Source organism: Sinocyclocheilus anshuiensis, unplaced genomic scaffold (genome assembly GCF_001515605.1).
Source record: "Sinocyclocheilus anshuiensis isolate Anshui unplaced genomic scaffold, SAMN03320099.WGS_v1.1 scaffold11, whole genome shotgun sequence".
Lineage (NCBI taxonomy): Eukaryota > Metazoa > Chordata > Actinopteri > Cypriniformes > Cyprinidae > Sinocyclocheilus > Sinocyclocheilus anshuiensis.
This window is the reverse complement of record NW_015551076.1, coordinates 733,654-754,053: the sequence shown is the minus strand read 5'-3', so window position 1 is coordinate 754,053 and position 20,400 is coordinate 733,654. Positions and strand designations below refer to the sequence as shown.

The following is a 20,400-nucleotide window of genomic DNA, read 5'->3' as shown; positions in this document are numbered from 1 at the left end:
TTTTGTTCCTTGACTTAATTTACTTCTATAAAAATTACATATATAATCCATAAAGTCGTGGGGAAGTCGTGGCCTAATGGTTAGAGAGTCGGACTCGTAACCCAAAGGTTGTGGGTTCGAGTCTCGTACCGGCAGGGATTGTAGGTGGGGGGAGTGAATGTACAGCGCTCTCTCCCACCTTCAATACCACGACTGAGGTGCCCTTGCGCAAGGCACCGAACCCCCAACTGCTCCCCGGGCGCCGCAGCATAAATGGCTGCCCACTGCTCCGGGTGTGTGTTCACGGTGTGTGTGTGTTCACTGCTGTGTGTGTGCACTTTGGATGGGATAAATGCAGAGCACTAATTCCGAGTATGGGTCACCATACTTGGCCACATGTCACGTCACTTTCATAATTTACCTAAAAAGTATTTAAAAGATGAGAGCAAATTTCACTTGAATCAATTTACATACTGGGTTGTGCGAAATTCAAAGTTGGTCACCTTTTAATTCATGAGTGTGAATTTAAATATCCACAGGATGTTGAATTGGAATTTACTAAATTCTACACATGCAATGCATTATGGGAAATGTAGTTGTTCTGTGGCCCCAATCCATAAAGTCTGTCTGTCTTATTGTTCTATCTTCTATCATCAACAACATCTATAATTCTGCCTTTCTAGTTAAAAAAATTACATGAATTTATTAATTTCTACTACCTTACACATTCAAATTTAAATAGCAATTCTGTATCTTGTTTGCTACCTTAATTCTATTTCAAATGTAAAAAATCTGTGCAAAAATTTTAATTGGAATTTAAAAGGCGTTCTCAGTTCAGAATGGCAAACTGATAAAGAGTCAGCATCTCAGGTGTCTGCACTTTGTGATACCAAAACGCACTTAAATTTTCCCAGATTGTGAATGAAGAGGGCTTTATATCCTTAGAAAAAGAATGAAAGTGTTGTACTTCCACACAGATGTGGGATACATTGCATGTTATTTGTTGAACTTGCAGCAAGAGAAGTGTACACAGATTTGTTTTGCTAGACCAGATTTATAATGACAGTTTTTCTGTTGTTGTATCTCTCCTTATGGATAACAGTACAGACATTGACTAGCTCTGAGTGTGTGCCTGCATGTGTGTGTGTGTGTGTATGTGTGTGTCTGTCTGTGTGGTTTTTTGGCTTTAGAAAAAGAAAACCTTTTGAGCCCACAGACCAGCTGCTCATTTCTGGCCAGAGAGGGAGAGAGAAAAAGAGACGGATGGGGGAGGGAAACACTTGGTTACAGCTTCTTGTAAATAAGACTCATCCCGTCCTTTTGATGTTACACATTCACACACACACACACACACACACATGGACACACACGGACATCTGACCATTAGATACACTCACTAGTATGAACGAATATCTAATGCAGGACTCATGTGACAGGTTTGTTGGGCATCCAGCAGCTTCAAACCTCCCAACGGCTGCTTTCAGAAAATATTTAGCCACTCCATAACAGCACAATAATAATAATACATAAAAACCACATAATCAATAGAACAAATGTCTTGATTCTCTCCACAACCATCCCCCACAAACCTTTTCTCACAGACATCAGCTTCATCCATGTCAGCGCAGTGAGCAAGTGCTTTCCCGAGGAGCTGCTGCTGTTTTTTTAATGGGCTGAGAGGGATGTGAAGAGCCCGAGCAGTCATTCAAAGTATTATTACACTCCTGGGCAGCGTACTGCCTGCTTGGCCCCCTTGCCGAGGTCGTGGAAGATGGATGGCTAGCTGGAGCAGCAATTAATAATGTTTTTACAAGAGCAATAGAGGCGTGCGCGAGCCAGGGACAGATTGGGCAGAGTATTGAAATGTGCAGGTGAATTGATTGGCCCTTCGGATTTCCTGTAGAAATCATTTGGATTAATTGAAAGCACTGGAATGGAGGAGGGACGGTGTGGGCTGCGTATTGATTTATAGGTCTCACTCAGAAGAAGAAGAAGAGGACGAGAAAATGGCCACCTTGCTTCTGGAGACAAGATGAGGTGGTTTCAAGCTGGCTGCCATTCAACATTCATTGGTCTATTGTTAGCATTGAAACTCATTTATTGCCACAGGATGGAGATACAAGTATTTCATCAAGTATTGCTATCAGTGTAAGGATGGTCCACTCAAATACTGCTCATGATCTCATCTTCCTTCCTTTACAGTTTTCTTCATTTGCAGTCATATTTGCACACTAAGGCCAGTGCTGACCAGATGTACCATCATAACAGATCTTTTCTGAACAATTGTTAGTTACTCAATACTGCCCCCTGTGGTGTCTATGTTACTAAGAGTCTCAAATGTTGACCACTACACTGCTATCATTACTTCTATATCTTATTAATCTATTGCTCTAACTTGCATTACTATTGCATTTTGTAATACAGATAAAAAAAATATTAGATAGTTTAAAATATTTATAATAAATAAATAGGCATGCTTTGCAGAGTATATAAAACATATTTTTTTATAATCTGCACAAAGGCAACAAAATATGACATACAAATATAACCAATTCAAAATAGAATTAATGATGTAGAACTAGGAAATCTGATTCATTAACATGATTTGAACAAGATTAAGCGTTGTGTAAAAGTCGTTTTTGTTCTGTTTTGTTAATACAAATATATTACTTTAATTTAATTTACAGAACCTAAAAAAAAAAAAAAAAAAAAAATCATTAGGGCAGACAAATAAAGGTTTTAAACTGCTGATAACATTTACTTTTACTCTGTACGGTAAACATGAGTGAATCTTTATTGCCATCTCTAGCAGACAACGTGATGAGGCAAGTTAAAGAATAAACTACAGTGGCACCAGCTTTTGTTAATAAATGCTTCTAATGTTTGCTCACTAAGCTGAATGCAAAATAGGGTCTACCTATTCATCCTGTTCTTTTGGAGATAAGAAAGTTCCATTTGCCAATATAGGTCCTGAAGATCAACAAACATCAAACAGATACATTTTTATAGATGTAGATGTTTAATGTTTTTTAAGGCTTTGTGTTTTCCATTCACCTCTTGATCCAGGGGGCAGCATTGCCTCCTAAATAAACCAACAACAAACCCTCTTTTTAGAACTAGTTTATCACAGTTTATAGCAATATAAAATTATGTGTGACTGGTTTTTATAATAAGGATCGTACAAGTGTGAAATTTTGTGTGTTTTATTATATTTATTATAATTATTATGAGTTTACTTGTGTAGGGACAGTACAAACATAATCATAGCTAAAACACTAAAAAAGACATGCAAATATGAATTCCATGTCCCCAGAAAGGCTAGAAAAGAAAAATAGGAATGACAAACGCTGCCATTTAATTTTTTTTCTAAATAAATTTAATATTTATATTTAGCAAGGATGGATTGAACTGATCAAAAACCACAATACAGACATCCATAATGTTACAAGCTTTCAATTTAAAATAAATCCTGAAAAAAAAGTGCACAAAAATATTAAACAGCACAACCATTTTCAACTGCGATAATAAAGAGAAATCAGCATGATCAGAATGATTTCTGAAGGATCATGTAACACCGAAGACTGGAGTAATGATGCTGAAGGTTCAGCTTTGTCATCACAGGAATAAATTATAATTGGAAATATATTGAAATAGAAAAGAGTTATGTTTAATGGTAATAACATTTCACAATATTACTGTTTTTACTGTATTTTTAATGCATTCGTTTACTAAGCACTTTTTTTTACCAAATGGTGCATCTTTCTAAGAAAGGCCTATAGGCGAAACTGGGCTGTCTGGGCTGTGTGGATCTCAAGCCTCATTACTTCACTAAAATCTCAGAAGACTAAGGGAAAAGATGTGAAATCAAGAAGCTTCTTGAAAGTGATCATGGTTTGTTCTGATGACTAAGCTTGTGTGCATAAACCTCAAATTTCAACTCAAAACATTTGTCTTTTTCTATGATAACTCATGCCTTGTGTTTTTCTCATTTTTGGAAAAATACATCAACACACACTGTATGTCGGTCTGTTGGCCAAAATCACCATCTATCCCTGCTTTTCTCAAGCCAAGGGACAGTGAGTGAGTGAATGAGGGTAGTGAGCAGAGGGTGGTGGGACTGGTTATGGCCAGCTGCCTGTCTGTAAAGAAAGTGGGTGACGCTGAAGCAGGCAGGAGCAGTGCTCTCCGGTTACAGTACCTGTCTATAAAAACCACTCCCGTGTCCAGCATCCCTCTCCTTCCAGACCCCCCAGGGTTCCCCCGAATAGTACCAACGATGAAAGCCATGTCTTGGGTTGCAGCCTCTACAAACCTGGCTTGTTTATGAGCCCTCGTTTGATGTCTGCGCCTGCATGGTTAAGGGGCGCTCGCACCCAAATACGTGTGAGTAGCACCTGGGTGGTGCATGGAAATTTGCACAGAGACGCTTTAACTCACGGGAGGGCCTTTAAACATATCACTCAGCATTACAATAGCACTGTTTTTCCAAATTGTGATGCGCAAGGTTTGGCCAGTAGCTCAATTACATGGATTAGAAGCCAGTTCTACGGAGATAATCTTCCTTTCAGAATGTCGTCATACCGTACAGCCTTCAATTGCAGCATGAACAGTTGTTAAACAGAAGCTCCAGGCTAATCTGTGCAATGTAATCTCAGATGCATGTTTGTCTGCTAAGGGTTAAGATCAGCTCTTTGCACCCAGCACACCAGCTCAAGCCCTGTTAAAATAGCTCACATTCCCCATGACATTCAAGAGGCTGCTGAAGGACTCTGAGTCAGTGGAGTTAAAGATCGGGCTCTTGTGTAGTTCCAGTGAAGGCGGTTTATTGCAGATTTCTTTACTGCACGCTGGTGCACACCTTTTTTTTACAACGCGGAGAGAAGGCTTAACGGTTGAGGAACGAGTAATAAGTGGCATGTGAATGATGCAGGTCGGTCTGAATGAGCTCCCTCTGATGCTGTTTACAAGAGCTGAGCCTTTTTTAAGACTCTTCCCCAACCGCAAAAAGTCAGATCGCCCTCTTGCTTAATTACTATCAGGGTGTATGATTTTTACGGGCAGGCCAATCACAATTCAATTCAATCCTGGCTCTTTTATTTGGAAAGCTTTAGGAAAGCATAGCCGGGTTATTTATTTATTTACTTAGTTAGTTGGTCTTCTGAATTTTTTCATTTTTTATGTCAGATCCTTACCAGTGAGGACAACAAAGTAGAAAAACAGTATATGCATATTTATTGTCTTTGCATTATTTTTTAGTCTTTCAGTCTCTTTTATTCAACGTTCAAATGAAGAAAATCGCAATTGTTTTTCATCATTCAACAATATTTTGCAGTATATAAACAAATTTCAAGCACAAGCAAAAGCAGAAGTGAAATGCAGATCTTTTTATAGAGATGAGAACATTAAAGGGATTTATCACTCCAAAAAAGAGAATTCTGTTATCATGTACTCACCCTCGTGTCATTCCAAACCATGTATGACTTCTTCTGCAGAACACAAAAGAAGATATTTTGAAGAACATTGTGAAGCAAGTCATAACTGACTTCCATTATATGGGACAAAAAATAAATAAATAATAAATAAATAAATAACAAAAACTGAAACGTTTCTCAATATATCTGCAAAGGAAACTAAGTCATACAGGATTGGAATGAATTGAGTTTGAGTAAATTATGTCATATTTTGGTGAAGTATTTCTTTAACTGAAACATAATTTCATAACCGTAAAGGTTTTATAGTCTGATGTCATAGGAGCTTCTTCTCTAAAAACTACACCTGCACTGGTTCTTTTACCCATAAACAAGCAAACAAATCAATCAATAAATAAATAAATGAATCTTTTGTCAATAAATAAGAATTAATTCATTTATTTAGTTACTTAGTTAGCTAGCTAGTAAAGAGGTTTATTATCACACAGGCAGCAGCATATAGGACAGGGCTGTCGCTCTTCTAAAAGTCTTTATCTTCAAAATTACAACATTGTGGGGCATCTTATCAGGCATTTAATACATGTTCTGCCACAATGGACGATAGCTTGTGAGGCAGGACTAACCTATAACCTTGCCCCAAACTAAATTATTAAAATAATGTGTGTATAATGTTGCACATCACCCTGGCTCAAAGTCTCAATGGTCTTTGTGTAATTATACTATAATTTGTGGGAATGATTATATAGTCTGGTAATGATCTCAGTCATACAAACATGCTTGCAAAGCAGCATCTGATTCCCTGTGTGCTGTTGACCAGTAGGTGGCATGAGAGACAGTGTGCATACTGGACAGGGCTTCTGGGTTTGCTGTATTTAAAACCAGAGAATTCGGCAATTACCATAATTAAGAGTTTCAAGCAGCATCTCTGAAAAATAATTACACTGATTTTTTAATATTCAGCACTTCATTAAGCTTTGATCTGGCCTGATTGTAAAGACAGTCATGTCACAGTTGAGCTTAAATGTTTGTATAGTACAAAAATTAAATAGTGTTATTACACCTATTGCCAAAAGCTCAAAGTAGAACTTCAAAATATGTCTGCAGGGATATAGGCAAACTCCAACAGTTTCTTCAGACCAGCACTGCTAAATAAACCAAATCACAAAAAAGCTAGAAAAAATTATATATGGACCATTTAAAAAAACTAAATATAAAATGTACATACTTTTTAAAAATGTATTCCTAATCTGTAAATATGATCTGGAAAAACAGGACCATATCTTCACTGTAAGAGATACAAACCAGACAAAATAATCCTTAGCAAATACATGTCCATTGACCACAATCTAGCCATAGAAAAAGGCAGACACAGGCAAAATAGGCTTCCAGAGGGGAACTGTGCTTGAGTCACGGTGAGACTGGGTTGATACAAAGACACCTTTTCATTCTCTATAATACAAATACGAAAGACAAATACCTTGAAAAAGAGTACAACTTCACATTTTCCTAAACAAACTGAAATCAAAAACCGCCCGGTGTCACTGAACATAAATTATGTTATTATTTTCATTAACAGTACTGAGAACCATTGTTAATATTTTCTTTACAACCTTTTTTGTGTCATCATGCTTTGGCAATATTGTATGCATAACACTCATGCAAATTATACTTAAATTAAATAAAAAAAATTACACGAGTTCTCATAATAAATCTATCAAAAAAGTGTAGTTTATATGGAATTTTCAAATCTGCTTTAGAAATGTAATTCTAATGTACATACCTGCACTCTCAAACTATAAGCTAACAAACACAAGAATCCATTTAAAATCTTCATAGAGAACTTAATTTTACCAGAAACATAAACCTTTTAAGAGAGAACAATTTGATAATATAGGCTATGCTTCTGTAGAAGTCATAAGTAAGAGTAATTTCAACTTCTTTATTAAAAATGTGTTTAACTGCGAATCCATGATGTTATTATAACCAACCAGAAACGTTCTACAGTGGAAAAGCAACCGCTGCAACAAATTTATCATCACCGCCCAACTATCCAGTTCTCGGAAGTAGTTTATTTATCCCATTAATTTTCTCCAGAGATTTCAGAAAATTCTTCAGTAAAGAGTTTGAGTTCCAGGTCTTGATCTAAACTAACTCTGAGATTAATTACAACATTTCTGAAAGAAATATGTATATGAAGAGAGAGAGGGAGACAAAATAATATTATGAATAATCTCTTGCCCCAAACATTGCGAATGAATAAATACGCATTTCAAAGCGGCATTTGTTGTGTCTTTCACTGCCAAACAAACAAACAAACAAACAAACATTTTTTTACAAGATTTTATAACGGCATCATTAGAAGACAATGATAAAAACATGGCAAAATAATCTAACATTTGCTTGTTATTTATGTTTAAGCTATTTTAAGCCCCTTATAGGCTACATAAAAATGATTAGCCTATCTCATGATTCTGTACAGTTACAGAAAGCATGACCAAGGGGATGCTTTCATGTGTATTTTCTTGTGATTACTAGCACACCACTGTTTTACTGATGAATGTTTATTGTTAAAATATGTTGTTCCTGTAGGTGTTCTTACTGCAGATGTGACGTCAAAGTATATTTGATCTAGAGCATTTGATTATGGTCTAATTCTTCACATATTGTTGCTGTGGCATGGACTAAAACACTTAAGATTTAAGCATTCATTTGAAGGAATCCATGTCAGTAGGAACGAATGTAAGAAAATGATCACTATAGTCAACAAAACAAGAATTGCTGCATGAAGTTCCTATTAGATCATGTCAACTCAAGAGTTTGCTCAGTAAAGGTCACTGAAACAATGTATCCAGAACAAGAGTCAATAAATCTCTTTGAAGAAGCTGGTCTTAACGGATGTGTGGTTTGGCCGTTTTTTTTGTTGTTGTTTTTTTTTATTTCATATGTATTTTAAAATGAGATGGGCAAGACGTTTTCGGCATTTACATCATAAGCACATCCAGAATGACTTTCCCCCATGCAGCTACAAACCGCAGAATGTGCATAACTCCAGACTCTAGGACCCTGGGAGATCCACATGTTCTGTGAAGGCCCATAAACTTGTGGCATGTCTCATTGGCAGGCTCAGTGTATAAGCAGGCTGCTCTAGACTCAGTGTGCTTCCAGCTCACCAGTTCATAGCACACACTGATAACACAGAAACCATTGCTTTTTAACACACATCAACATCTGTAGTATACGACCACATCAGTTGACCTACAGCATTCCAGACTGTGAAAATACCCACTGACATGCATATCTCACGATTTATATGCGACCATAGACATTTTCTCAGACACAGATAAGGTTGTGGCTACACTTAACAGGTTGACAGAAGTCAGACATATCCTGTCAACCACAGGACACAACCACAACTCATTAACCCACAGATTTATTGTAAAAGGATGCAAGCGACATTAGCAAAGACATGAATTTAATCTGTTTCCCAACCATTAATCAACTCAGCATGAAACTAGACACATATAAACAAACATTTGGGACTTATTGCTTATAACATGCCTCCTACTGTACATTAACCCTATAAAGCCATACTGTATCATTTGATACGCAGATTTCTGGCCTCTATGATCGATATGATCAAAACTTTGCTGAAAAATTTGCTGTACACAATCTACCACTTGTTTGATAGTTTATACTTTCCTTTTAGCAAGCAAAAGGCCTTATATTATCTTTCTAATGTTGTGTTACATGTTTCTTTTTGCTGTGAAATCTTTACTGATTAACTGTAAGAATAACTTACATTAACTGTAAGAATAACTTCTATATTGTTAGTAAATTTTGAAGGGGAACACTGGATTAAAGCAACGTAGCTTTATCTATACATCATGTTTTAGAAAAAATCATGTATGAAAAATCAGCCTATGATACACAAGGCTTTTGAGGAATATTTATTTGTACCTCTTTCAATCATCATTGTATTGCATTGTATATTTTGCCAAAAATGAATAGATCATAAAACTACTGTAAGCATTTAAATACCATTTTACTAGGCATATTATTCAGAGATATGTGACACCTTATATTTACATGCATTTTATGTAAGTAGTCTACAATATTAATTTTAATTTACATCATTAATTTACATAAAAATAATTAATTTACATAAAAAGCATATAGAATTTAATCGTACTTTTTGCCCATATAAATATCAGCAACTGCACCAAATTATATATGATAGTGTTTTTGATGATTTCTAGACTGACTATTTTCAAAGCAACAACCAAACTGCAACCTTTACAAATCGTATTTCACATTATATTGTGGTAAGCATAAAAACAAACAAACAAACAAAAAATACATACATACATACATACTGTACATAAAGTCTGATTTAGCAGAAACCATTCAACTCATGCAACTATCATGCCCTGCTCAAAAAACAATGAGATGGTCCTAATTTGCATTCATGAATGTGACCATTCTGTTTTCTTTCAACAGTGCTGTGCAAAAATACAGTATGGCCTGAAGGAGGCACTAGATGGAAATAACTGCACCAATGAGAACGACTGAGGACCAAGCTGTCCTCTCCCTGGAGTACCATATTAACACATACAGCTATCAGGTTAGTCAACCTGTTAGGAAGCCACTACTGTGCTGGTAATTTTCCCTAAAGCTATGCAATACAGCTGTGAAAATTATCAGCTCACTGATTTAAACAAGCTACGGGGGGGCTTGGTGACACAGATTTCATTTTAATTTGATTGTTTACATCTATGTTCCACGGTTTTACTATTGCCCTGAAAACTGAACAAATCAAATCCTCTCCTTACTTGAGATTGTTACAGCCTGTTCTATTCCTCCCTCTAGCAGAAAAATCTAATTAAACTGGTGTCAGATGCTGTTGATGTTGTGCCCACCTCTGCAGAAGATTGTCTGTTTCCCTGTAATGACTGAGATTTTTTGTTGGTCAAAAACATTTAAATGATGGAATATTTCCCTAAAGAATATCATATCTGTTCTAAGACCTGGTACGCTTACTATGCAAGTTTATTGCTTTTTCTCCACATGTTTGTATTTTTTCCTCCTGTCTGACAGCGCAGATGTTTTACCATATAAAACTATTTGTAGCATTGCCAAAGTTCACCACATTATGAGTTTTGAGGGGTTAATGATTAAAAGCTATGTATCTTTATAAAAATCTTACAAGGCTTGCATTGTGCATTCCAGCAGCATCCACCTCAAACCAGATATGTCAGTAATTTGAGTTTTGATGCAGCAGTTTTAGTGGTAATCTGCCTGCTGTGACCTTTGTGTTTTTCTAATAAGTCTAGAGAAGACATTCCTGAAGGCGATATCTTCAGATTGAGATGAAATGCAAAACCCCATTGCTAATGCCTAATGGACAGGTTATGACTCCCAAACAAGTATAGTCTCTACCCGAAGCACAGGAAGATTGAGTTGTCTTTGAAAGTTTGTGCCTAAAATACAGTTCAAGTTTTGTGTGAACTATAATAATGTAGTAATATTTTTCTTCTTTTTAGTGATATTGGATATTGAGTTCTATCACTGGGTTTCACATTATGGATATTGGCAATAGCGTGGCATTTTGTAGTTGTGCAAGTCTTCAGACAGCATTGCAGATTTCAGAGAAAGTGATTGGTGCATTGTGTAGTTGTAGTGATAAAATGTGTTTATTAAAATAGCTATTTGTGACCTATTGAAAAGTGACACAGTGGGGTTGTTATTCTCAGTGCAACAGTTCAGTCTTTCTCCTCAGAGTAGATGTCCGAGCTTTGAGGAGCCTGATAGTCTGAGAGAATCAAAACCATTGCAGTCTTCTGATGTTGACGTGTGTGCTGCGGCAACTGCGGTTTTGTGCTGGTAGAAAGGAAAAGAGTTTGTCCAAGGGTGGGTGGAGTCTTCTGCGATGCTGTGGGATGTTTATGGTGATTGTCTGACATGGGAAGGAATAAGGCTTCAATAACTTGTGATTTGGTGGATGATTTTTCTGATAATCAAATAGAAATTGTGGTCAAAATTATTATTTTTGGATTAAACTAGTTTTGAGAATTTAATTATTTTCTCTTCTGTTCTGTTCTGTTCTGTTCTTTCTTTTTTCTTTCTTTCTTTCTTTCTTTCTTTCTTTCTTTCTTTCTTTCTTTCTATTTATTTATTTATTTATTTGCTCATGGTCTTTTTGCATCTCAGATGTATTTTTGTACTTTTGAATTCAGTTTTGACATGGTCCTCATTTTTAAGCATGCTTGCATGACTATTACAGCAGATATACTGTATGTTGTATGAATATTTTACACATGCATGCAGTGTTGTGATTGTATGTTTGTGCATGTCTTACATAAAATACAATGCATTTCAGTCAATTTTGTATATTATGGACTTATGTTTTGCCCTTGAAGTCACAAGTCTTCAAAAGCATGTGAAGGGGCTTCTCTGAGAAGACAGAAATGTTCTCTGACTGAATCATCATCACTATTTAACTTTTTACTCACTCTGAACAGACAGTTAAAAAAAGACAGACAACTTTGACACAGACAGATTTCATCACTCCATCTCTATATCTGAGTTTTACAGTATTTAAATAGCTTCAGTTGACACAGGCCAAGCCTGTAGATTTTACTGCTGCAATAAAGCTCTGTCCTAGCAACAATATAGAAACATCATACGTACTCATAACTCTCTGGCTTGCTCTCCTTTGCTTTTTCTGTCTTAGAAGGATGTCTGCATGCACGTGACTAATTATGCTATCAACTGTACGAGATTGCAGAAATGAGAGCAATAGAGAGGCTATAGAGACAAGGACAGATTTCCATTTGGACATTGGACATCAATGACATTGAAGATGATTCAGTGATGATGCATACAAACTGTGATTGCTGGTATTTGTTTGGGGTTCATCTTTGGAAGTTGATTGGATAATTTGTGGTTTATGTAAATGAATATTGCATTTTATGGACAGACAAATATAGGATATAGCTTAGTGGTTAGCAATTCTGGACGTCAATAATGACTATTCCTGCAGGTTTATTTTGTTCTTGCAACTGTAAGATACTTTGGATAAAAGCATCAGTTAAATAGTAATTAATAAATATTGAACAACAATTTTGTGAATTTAAGATATTGTCATACACTACCAGTCAAAAGTATTTAAATATTAAGTATTATGTTTTTAAAGAATTATCTTCTGCTCACCAAGCCTGCATTTATTTGATCTAAAATACAGCAAAATCAGTAATATTATGAAATATTTTTACTATTTAAAATAGCTGCTTTCTATTTGAATATATTTTAAAATGTAATTTATTCCTGTGATCAAAGCTACATTTTCACCATCATTACTCCAGTCTTCAGTGTCACATGATCCTTCAGAAATAGTTCTAATATTCTGATTTTCTGTTCAAAAATATTTACTATTATTATTATTAATAGTAGTAGCAGTAGTAGTAGTACTATTCATATTTTAAAAAGTTGAGTCCATTTTTTCAGGATTCTTTGATGAATAGAAAGAGCCAAAGAATACTTTTATTTAGCAAGGATGCTTTAAATTGATCAAAAGTAACCATAAAGAAATGTATAATGTTACAAACGGTTTCTATTCCAGATAAATGCTGTTTTTCTGAACTTTCTGTTCATCAAAGAAACCTGAAAAAATTCTACTCAGCTCTTTTTAACATCATAATAATAGTAAATGTTTTTTTGAGCAGCAAAACAGAATATTAGAATGATTTCTGAAGGATCATGTGACTGGAGTAATGATGCTAAAAACTGAGCTTTGAAATCACAGGAATAAATTATACTTTAAAATATATTAAAATAGAAAACAGTTATTTTAAATAGTAAAAAGATTTCAAAGTTTTACTGTTTTTTGCTGTACTTCTGATCAAATAAATGCAGCCTTAGTGAGCAGAAGAGATTTATTTTAAAATCATTAATAATTGTAATGTTTCCAATAATTTCAAAAGTAACCATAAAGAAATGTATAATGTTACAAACGGTTTCTATTCCAGATAAATGCTGTTTTTCTGAACTTTCTGTTCATCAAAGAAACCTGAAAAAATTCTACTCAGCTCTTTTTAACATCATAATAATAGTAAATGTTTTTTTGAGCAGCAAAACAGAATATTAGAATGATTTCTGAAGGATCATGTGACTGGAGTAATGATGCTAAAAACTGAGCTTTGAAATCACAGGAATAAATTATACTTTAAAATATATTAAAATAGAAAACAGTTATTTTAAATAGTAAAAAGATTTCAAAGTTTTACTGTTTTTTGCTGTACTTCTGATCAAATAAATGCAGCCTTAGTGAGCAGAAGAGATTTCTTTAAAAAACATAAAAAATCTTACTGTTCAAAAACTTTTGACTTGTAGTGTAAATTTACAGGTTTGTCTCTGTTCAGATAAGTCCTTTAGTGGGACAAACGCTTGAATATTCATTTAGGTAATTGCTTCAGGCAGCTTCAGGCGATCATTCAGCCGTAAGACGATGCAGCTGTGGTTGTTGGCACACAGCTGCAGCTTCTCAGTGTGGCTGCCACATGAACCAAACAAAGCTTTCCTTACCCACCTACCTACCGCTAAACTGCTCCTCTTACTTTCAGCTATAGCAAAATGTGAAGCTCAGTGCATATGCATGATTGTATGAGACCCATGGAAATGTTTCTCTTAGAAAAGATTTTGGCTATTACAGTTGTTAACAATACATCTGTTTCCACGTAGAAGGGAACTGGTTTCCCTGTAGTGCTAATGCCTCTCTGAGAGTTCATTTTTCTTAATTTACTTCTTAATTAACTTAATTTCCTTTTAAACGTACTGTAGCTTTTCCTCATCATGTTTCTCTGTTTAGCGATGAAGTTTGTGACCCACAAGGTCTAGAGAAGGATGTCAAGTTTTCTTCAAAGTCACTCCTTTCACTCCCTTTCTTGTTGCTTTTGGCCTCTTGATGTTAACGTACTGGACTGTGAATATATGTGGATATCTAAAGCTTAGCACATTTAGTTTTAGGTCTCGCATGTTCAACTCTCAGATGAGCATGATTGGTGCGTTTTAATAAACCAAACAGCAACATGTTTAGTTGCATATTTTTTGTGTGACAAACTTGTACATTTTGACACTACACTCTAAAAAATGCTGGGTTGTTTCAACCCAACGTTGGGTCAAATATGGACTAACCCAACTGTTGGGTTAAATTTTTACATTAAATTTTTAACCCAAAAGTTGGGTTAGTCCATATTTGACCCAACGTTGGGTTGAAACAACCCAGCATTTTTTAGAGTGTATGAACACTGCAAACTCAGGGTGGGTGGCCGGTAACTGTGTGGGAAGTCCAGCACTGTAAGATGCTTGGAAAAAGTCATCTCGTTTTCAAACTCAACTCATTTTCAGGAGTAGGTGAATCAGCGACTAAATACATTACTATTCAAAAGTTTAGGGTTGGTAAGATTTTTCAGAAAGGTCTTTCATATTCACCAAGGCTACATTTATTTAATCAAGAATAAAGTAAAAGCTGTAATATTTTTTAAATGTTATTATAATTTTAAAATAACTTACTTTTAAATACATTTTAACATTTTATTTATTATTGTATTGGCAAGCCTGAATTTTTAGCATTCATTACTCCAGTTTTGAGTGTCCTTCAGAAGTCATTCTAATATTCTGTTTTGCTGCTCAAGAAACATTTTTATTATTATCAATGTTGAAAATAGCTGTGCTGCTTAATATTTTTGTGCAAACTGTGATACTTTTTTCTAGGATTCTATTAATGATTAGAAAGTTCAAATGACGGCATTTAATTGAATAGCACTCTTTCGTAAAATTCACACATCAATTTAATGCATTCTTTAAAGAATTTCTTTTAAAAACTCTTACTGACTGCAAATATAGAATCCTGTAAAACTGCTGCAAATGCTTGTCTGAGAACTGCAGGGAACAGACTGATCTGAATTTTGAAGCAGCTTCCTAAAAATCATAATAAAATTATTTTTAAGAAGTGTTCATTTGTGGCTGAATTTATTAAATGCATATATACAATTTAAATACATAGAATTACTTTTAATATTTTTTATTTATATTTATATTTGCATACTGAAGAAGGAAGAGTAAGGTTTATGGAGAACTTGCAGTCATGTCAACCTGCCCACCTCTGGCTCCCTCAGGGCCGAGGCAGTATTAAGAGCAGGAAGTTGTAAAAATCACACGGCAGTGCTCTCCAGACAAAAGAGGATCTGCTACTGTGTGCTCAATCGGTGTTCCCACAGTCACCATAGAGGAGAATCTCTTTACAGTCTCGCACATCACTCGCAATTCGTTTTAAGCAGTCGTTTTTTTACTGTCATTTCCCACCTATTGCCAGGGCTTTACTGCAGACGTCACCCATTGAGTTATTGTCAGACTCAGACAAGGGTACTGCAGACTGTTAGTCTCTAATGATCTGAGCAGCCAAAGTGTTGGAGTTTACACCTCTAAACATGAGGAGATGTGATAGCAGTATACATGCACCCATACATTTTACTGTGTAGGCTAATTTTTATTATTTTACAAATACCTTGTTGTTAAAGGCATTTTAAAGTAATGCTACGACATTCCTTACAAATACCAATAACTATTTCATCCATATGAAACAGCACACTTTTCCCTGTAGTTTTTACAGCACAGAAATTGTATTAGTAGCCACAAATCGGATTGTACAGCATTTAGATCATTTTCTTGTAAGGGTTATTGTGACACAAGCCAGACGAGGTTCATTTACGCTGAGACACAGATTCAGCACCCTTTCAACTAGAATTCACCTGTAGCAGGTGGAGCACACCTGGATATTCAGCAGGTGCTGTCATTCACATAACCATGGCTATAATGCTGTTCACCTTCTCAACTTTCTAGTGCGGTGTGTTGGAAACAGGGCTGTCTGTCCGCTTTTGGCTGTGTGTATGTGGTTTTAAGTAGGATATTCTTAAAAGCCATGACTGTGTTATAATTTTATAGACAACAGTAGCTAGAACTCATTAGCCTTACAGTAAATTTAAACATTACCATTGAAATGTTTGAGCTTGATTTCACTAACGCTGCATTTATTCAGTCAAAACAGACAGTAATATTATGAAATATTATGAAAATTAAAAAAAATTCTGTTTGAATATATTTTAAAATGTAATTTATTCCTATGATGGCACGGCTGAATTGCCAGCAGCCATTACTCTAGTATTAATCATTCTAACATGCTGATTTGCTGCTCAAGAAACATTTCTTAAAATTATAAATGTTGAAACTTCATTTATTTATTCATTTATTTATTTTTTGTGGAAACTGTGGTTTTGGTGAATAGATGAATAGAAGGTTCATCAGCATTTATTTGAAATAGAAATGACTAAAACACTAAGAAATAAAAAAATATATATTTTGTAACATTATAAATGTCTTTACTGCCATTTTGATCAATTTAATGCATGCTTTCTGAGCCAAAGGATTTCATTTTAAAACATTTTTTTAACTGTATTTGTATGTATGTATTCATACATTTTTAAGTGTGGCTTGAATCTGTTTTGCTGCCACTGCCATATTTTATGCATTAATTCAGGCTTTTCACATGCACACTTGCAGACATTATTTGAGCAAGGTCTGTGAGGCTCAGACACTCCTGCCCACCTGTTGATGTTTTGTCTGGTTACAGGCTGTTTGATTTTAGATTTTCAAGATCATAATTCCGCAGGTTGTGTCTAGGATGGAGTATAATGACAGGAGCCTTGTGTCTGTAAGTTGATAAGTAGTCTTTAAGATTACAGTGCTGTTTGGTCGACAGGTTGCTGTTAAACAATGACAAAAGTGTCGGTGTGAATTATTAGAGTTGTGTCGGCTGTAAAGGCTTGACAATGGTAATGAGTAGAGCATTAATTGTTTTCTGTCCTTCTACAACCTTATTATTATTATTATTATTATTTATCTGTCAAAGAAAAGGCAGAAATACATCAAGTAAAATGTTTCCATAAATATTTTTAATAGTCAGATTTGTCATATATATTTTTGGAAAGCATATATGTACACAAGTTCATCTACCACAGTATGCAGGTCCAAAAATGTCAATAGATGAAAAATGTTTATGAACAAACTTCAAAAGATCACGTATTTTATGAAAGTACGCAAAACTGCTTTTTATACTATGGGAAGATAAACAACAAAACAGCTCTTCATGAGTAATGATATCTAGATTCTGAATAATTGTACAGATGCAAAATATACAACAGACTTAAACTTTCATAGGACGGACAAAAAAAATCTTCCAAATATATTCTTTTGTGTCCCACAGAAGAAAGGAAGTCATACATGTTTAGAACGACACGAGGGTGTGTAAATGATCAATGCATTTTCTTTTTTGGGTAAACTATCTTTTTAACATGCCAAAGACACCACTATTATTTTATCCTGAAGCACTGCCAAAGGTTTTGGGCTGCATGGCTGTCCTAGCTCCCCCTCTAGGTTTAAGCAGGTGGTCTGGTCTCCAGTGCAGGCAGTGGGGACAGTGGCATCCTGCAGGATGGTGCATTGTCTGGATGGGGGAATAGAGAGCAGGCTGTGGAAATCCACTGAGCCAGGGGTAGGTCGAGGGAGGGAGGTGCAAAGTGTCCACTGGCCTTGTGGTGCCACTGTAGGGGTTTGTATAACCTGAGAGGCTACCCATGCCCAGATGAGAGTATAGATGAAGGGGCAAGCGGGGTAGCAGTGGGTAGGGGAGTGCAGCAGCTGCTTGACTCACCATGAAGGCACACAGGTTTGGGTCCAGTGGATTAGGCCAGCTCAGACTGTGGCGCTGCCTCTTGTCCTTCATCCTCCTGTTCTGGAACCAGACCTATAATGAAACAGAGGGATAAATGGTCTTAGTAAAGGACATAGTGTGTTGGTCGGATTAGGTAATGGTAGATGTACAATAAAACTTTCAGTTTCAGCAGGGATGGAGATCAGGTGTCTGATTTTATGGTTTCTTGGGTTGACTGTAACCCATAGCCTCACAAGACACACAAACAATCCTCACACTCTTAAAAATAAAGGTTCCAAATGGGGGTTTTCACAGCGATGCCATAGAAGAACCAGTCTTGGTTCCCCAAAGAACCTTTCAGTGAACAGTTCTTAAAAGAACCATTTTTTCTTAGTGTGAAGAACATTTTAATAATCTAAAGAACCCCTTTTCACTGTAAATGACCTTTTCTTGAAATGGTAAAGGTTCTTTGTGGAACCATTGATGCCAATAAAGAAGCCTTTATTTTTAAGTGTGTAAATGAAAATAAAATTAAAAATATATATACTGATGAATAACAGAAGTTAGTCTCAAATTTATTTTTAAAATGAGCGCTTTTTTAATGCACTTTAAATGCTGCCTGTTGGTCCTGAGAAGCTTTTGTTGGGCCAGAGGTTGAGTGTGGCATGAAAAGATCTGCATCGTGAATTACCTTTATTGTGGTCTCGGGCAAGTTTAGCGCTGCCGCCAGTTCGCATCGTCTGGGTCGAGACACGTAACTTTCTTTACAGTATTCTTGCTCAAGACGGGTCAGCTGCTCCCTCGTGAAAGAAGTCCGGTGCCGCCGACTCTGGTCTATCCCATTCAGCAGTGAAATACGAGGGCACTCTTCCTCTCCTTGATCACTGTCAGCATGAGCAGACACTGGCGACTCCCTGCCCTCTGCTACTGAAAGGTTTACTTCACATTAGGCATTCGTTTACTTTGCATATAGCACATTTACAATCAGAAAGACAGGGTTTTCAATAAACTCCCAATTTCCTAAATGAACTCGCTACACAGATGTGGATTTTGCACAGTAGGCCTGTATACTTGACTTGACTGTGACAACATATCAAGTACCAGGCGCATTTTCTAAAAAAAAAAAACTTGTTAATTCCTGCCCTATGCCTACTGTTAAAGTATGAATGTTGCAGGCTACTTACGCATTTTATCGTTGATATCCACGTCCGCAATCCAAATATTCCCCAAATGGATTTTTACAAGCTTCTCATAGTCCTCAAAACAGTCCCAGACCAGGCCCTCCCCAAAAAAGGAATTATCTCTCGTCACTGCTTGTCTTCCGAGCCAAGTTCGTTTATGAAGGGAAAGATGAGTTGTTTTTGTAGTCGCTGTCCACCCCCCTCCTCCCTCACCTCTGTATCTTTCAGGTCGTCCCATCTTGTTACTAATGAGAGACGCGCTCTATCCGCTGAGGCGCCGCCGGGGCGCGCGGACGGAGGGAGGTGTTAAATTGTCTTTGGTCTCCGACCGGCCTTTGTACTTTTTTGTTATGGAGAATTAAGATCGACCACCCTTTGCATACTGTCACAGTGGCTTCCCCGTCGAGATAGGCCAACCCTGATTGTTTCTTGGCGTTTGATGTTTGTATTTTTGGAAGTCAATCATTAGAATCCTAATGTTCCTAAATTGCAGAGGTCTACAGTTTATCATAGAGATGAAAGCGTTTCAGAGTAAAGGTAAAGATTTATATATAAAAAATAATAATAACTGGAAAATTGTCAGAATATTCGAGCATCAACTAATTTTATAATAAACAAAAAACGTTGCCAGACTGAATTTTCTGGCATTGGTTAATGTAATAAACGCCGGACGATATTTTATTAAGTAGCTATTAAGCATTTTCCCCAGCATATGTTACTGAAAGCTCAAAGGGACAGCTCATCCCAAAAAAAAAAAAAAAAAAATGTACTCATGCTCATGTAATTCCATAAATGTATTTCCTCCTTCTGTGTGGAAAAAAAGTGTAGGCTATTGTTCAGGGTCAATGGAGTCCAGTGTTGTTTAGAACCATGTGTAGAGGAAAGAAATTCATACAGGTTTTACAACGACATGAGGATTAATAATTGATGGATTTCATTTTTAGGTGAACAATCTCTTTAAATGCATCGTTACAGGAGCTGTCTGGCCCAAATATAATGAAATAAGATTGAGACTTTCTTCAGTAGCCTATATCTATCAGTAGCCTAC

General features: G+C 36.0%; 1 protein-coding gene across 1 annotated transcript; it reads right to left on the bottom strand.

Annotated features, from left to right (window-relative positions):
- Nucleotides 1–17,835: 17,835 nt before the first annotated feature.
- LOC107662413 (homeobox even-skipped homolog protein 1-like) lies at nucleotides 17,836–19,590 on the bottom strand. The gene is made up of 3 exons (XM_016452434.1): nucleotides 19,566–19,590; nucleotides 18,863–19,098; nucleotides 17,836–18,264 (listed from the first exon to the last, which is right to left on the bottom strand). The coding sequence occupies exons 1-3, from the start codon at nucleotides 19,588–19,590 to the stop codon at nucleotides 17,836–17,838; spliced, it is 690 nt and encodes a 229-aa protein (XP_016307920.1).
- Nucleotides 19,591–20,400: the final 810 nt, after the last annotated feature.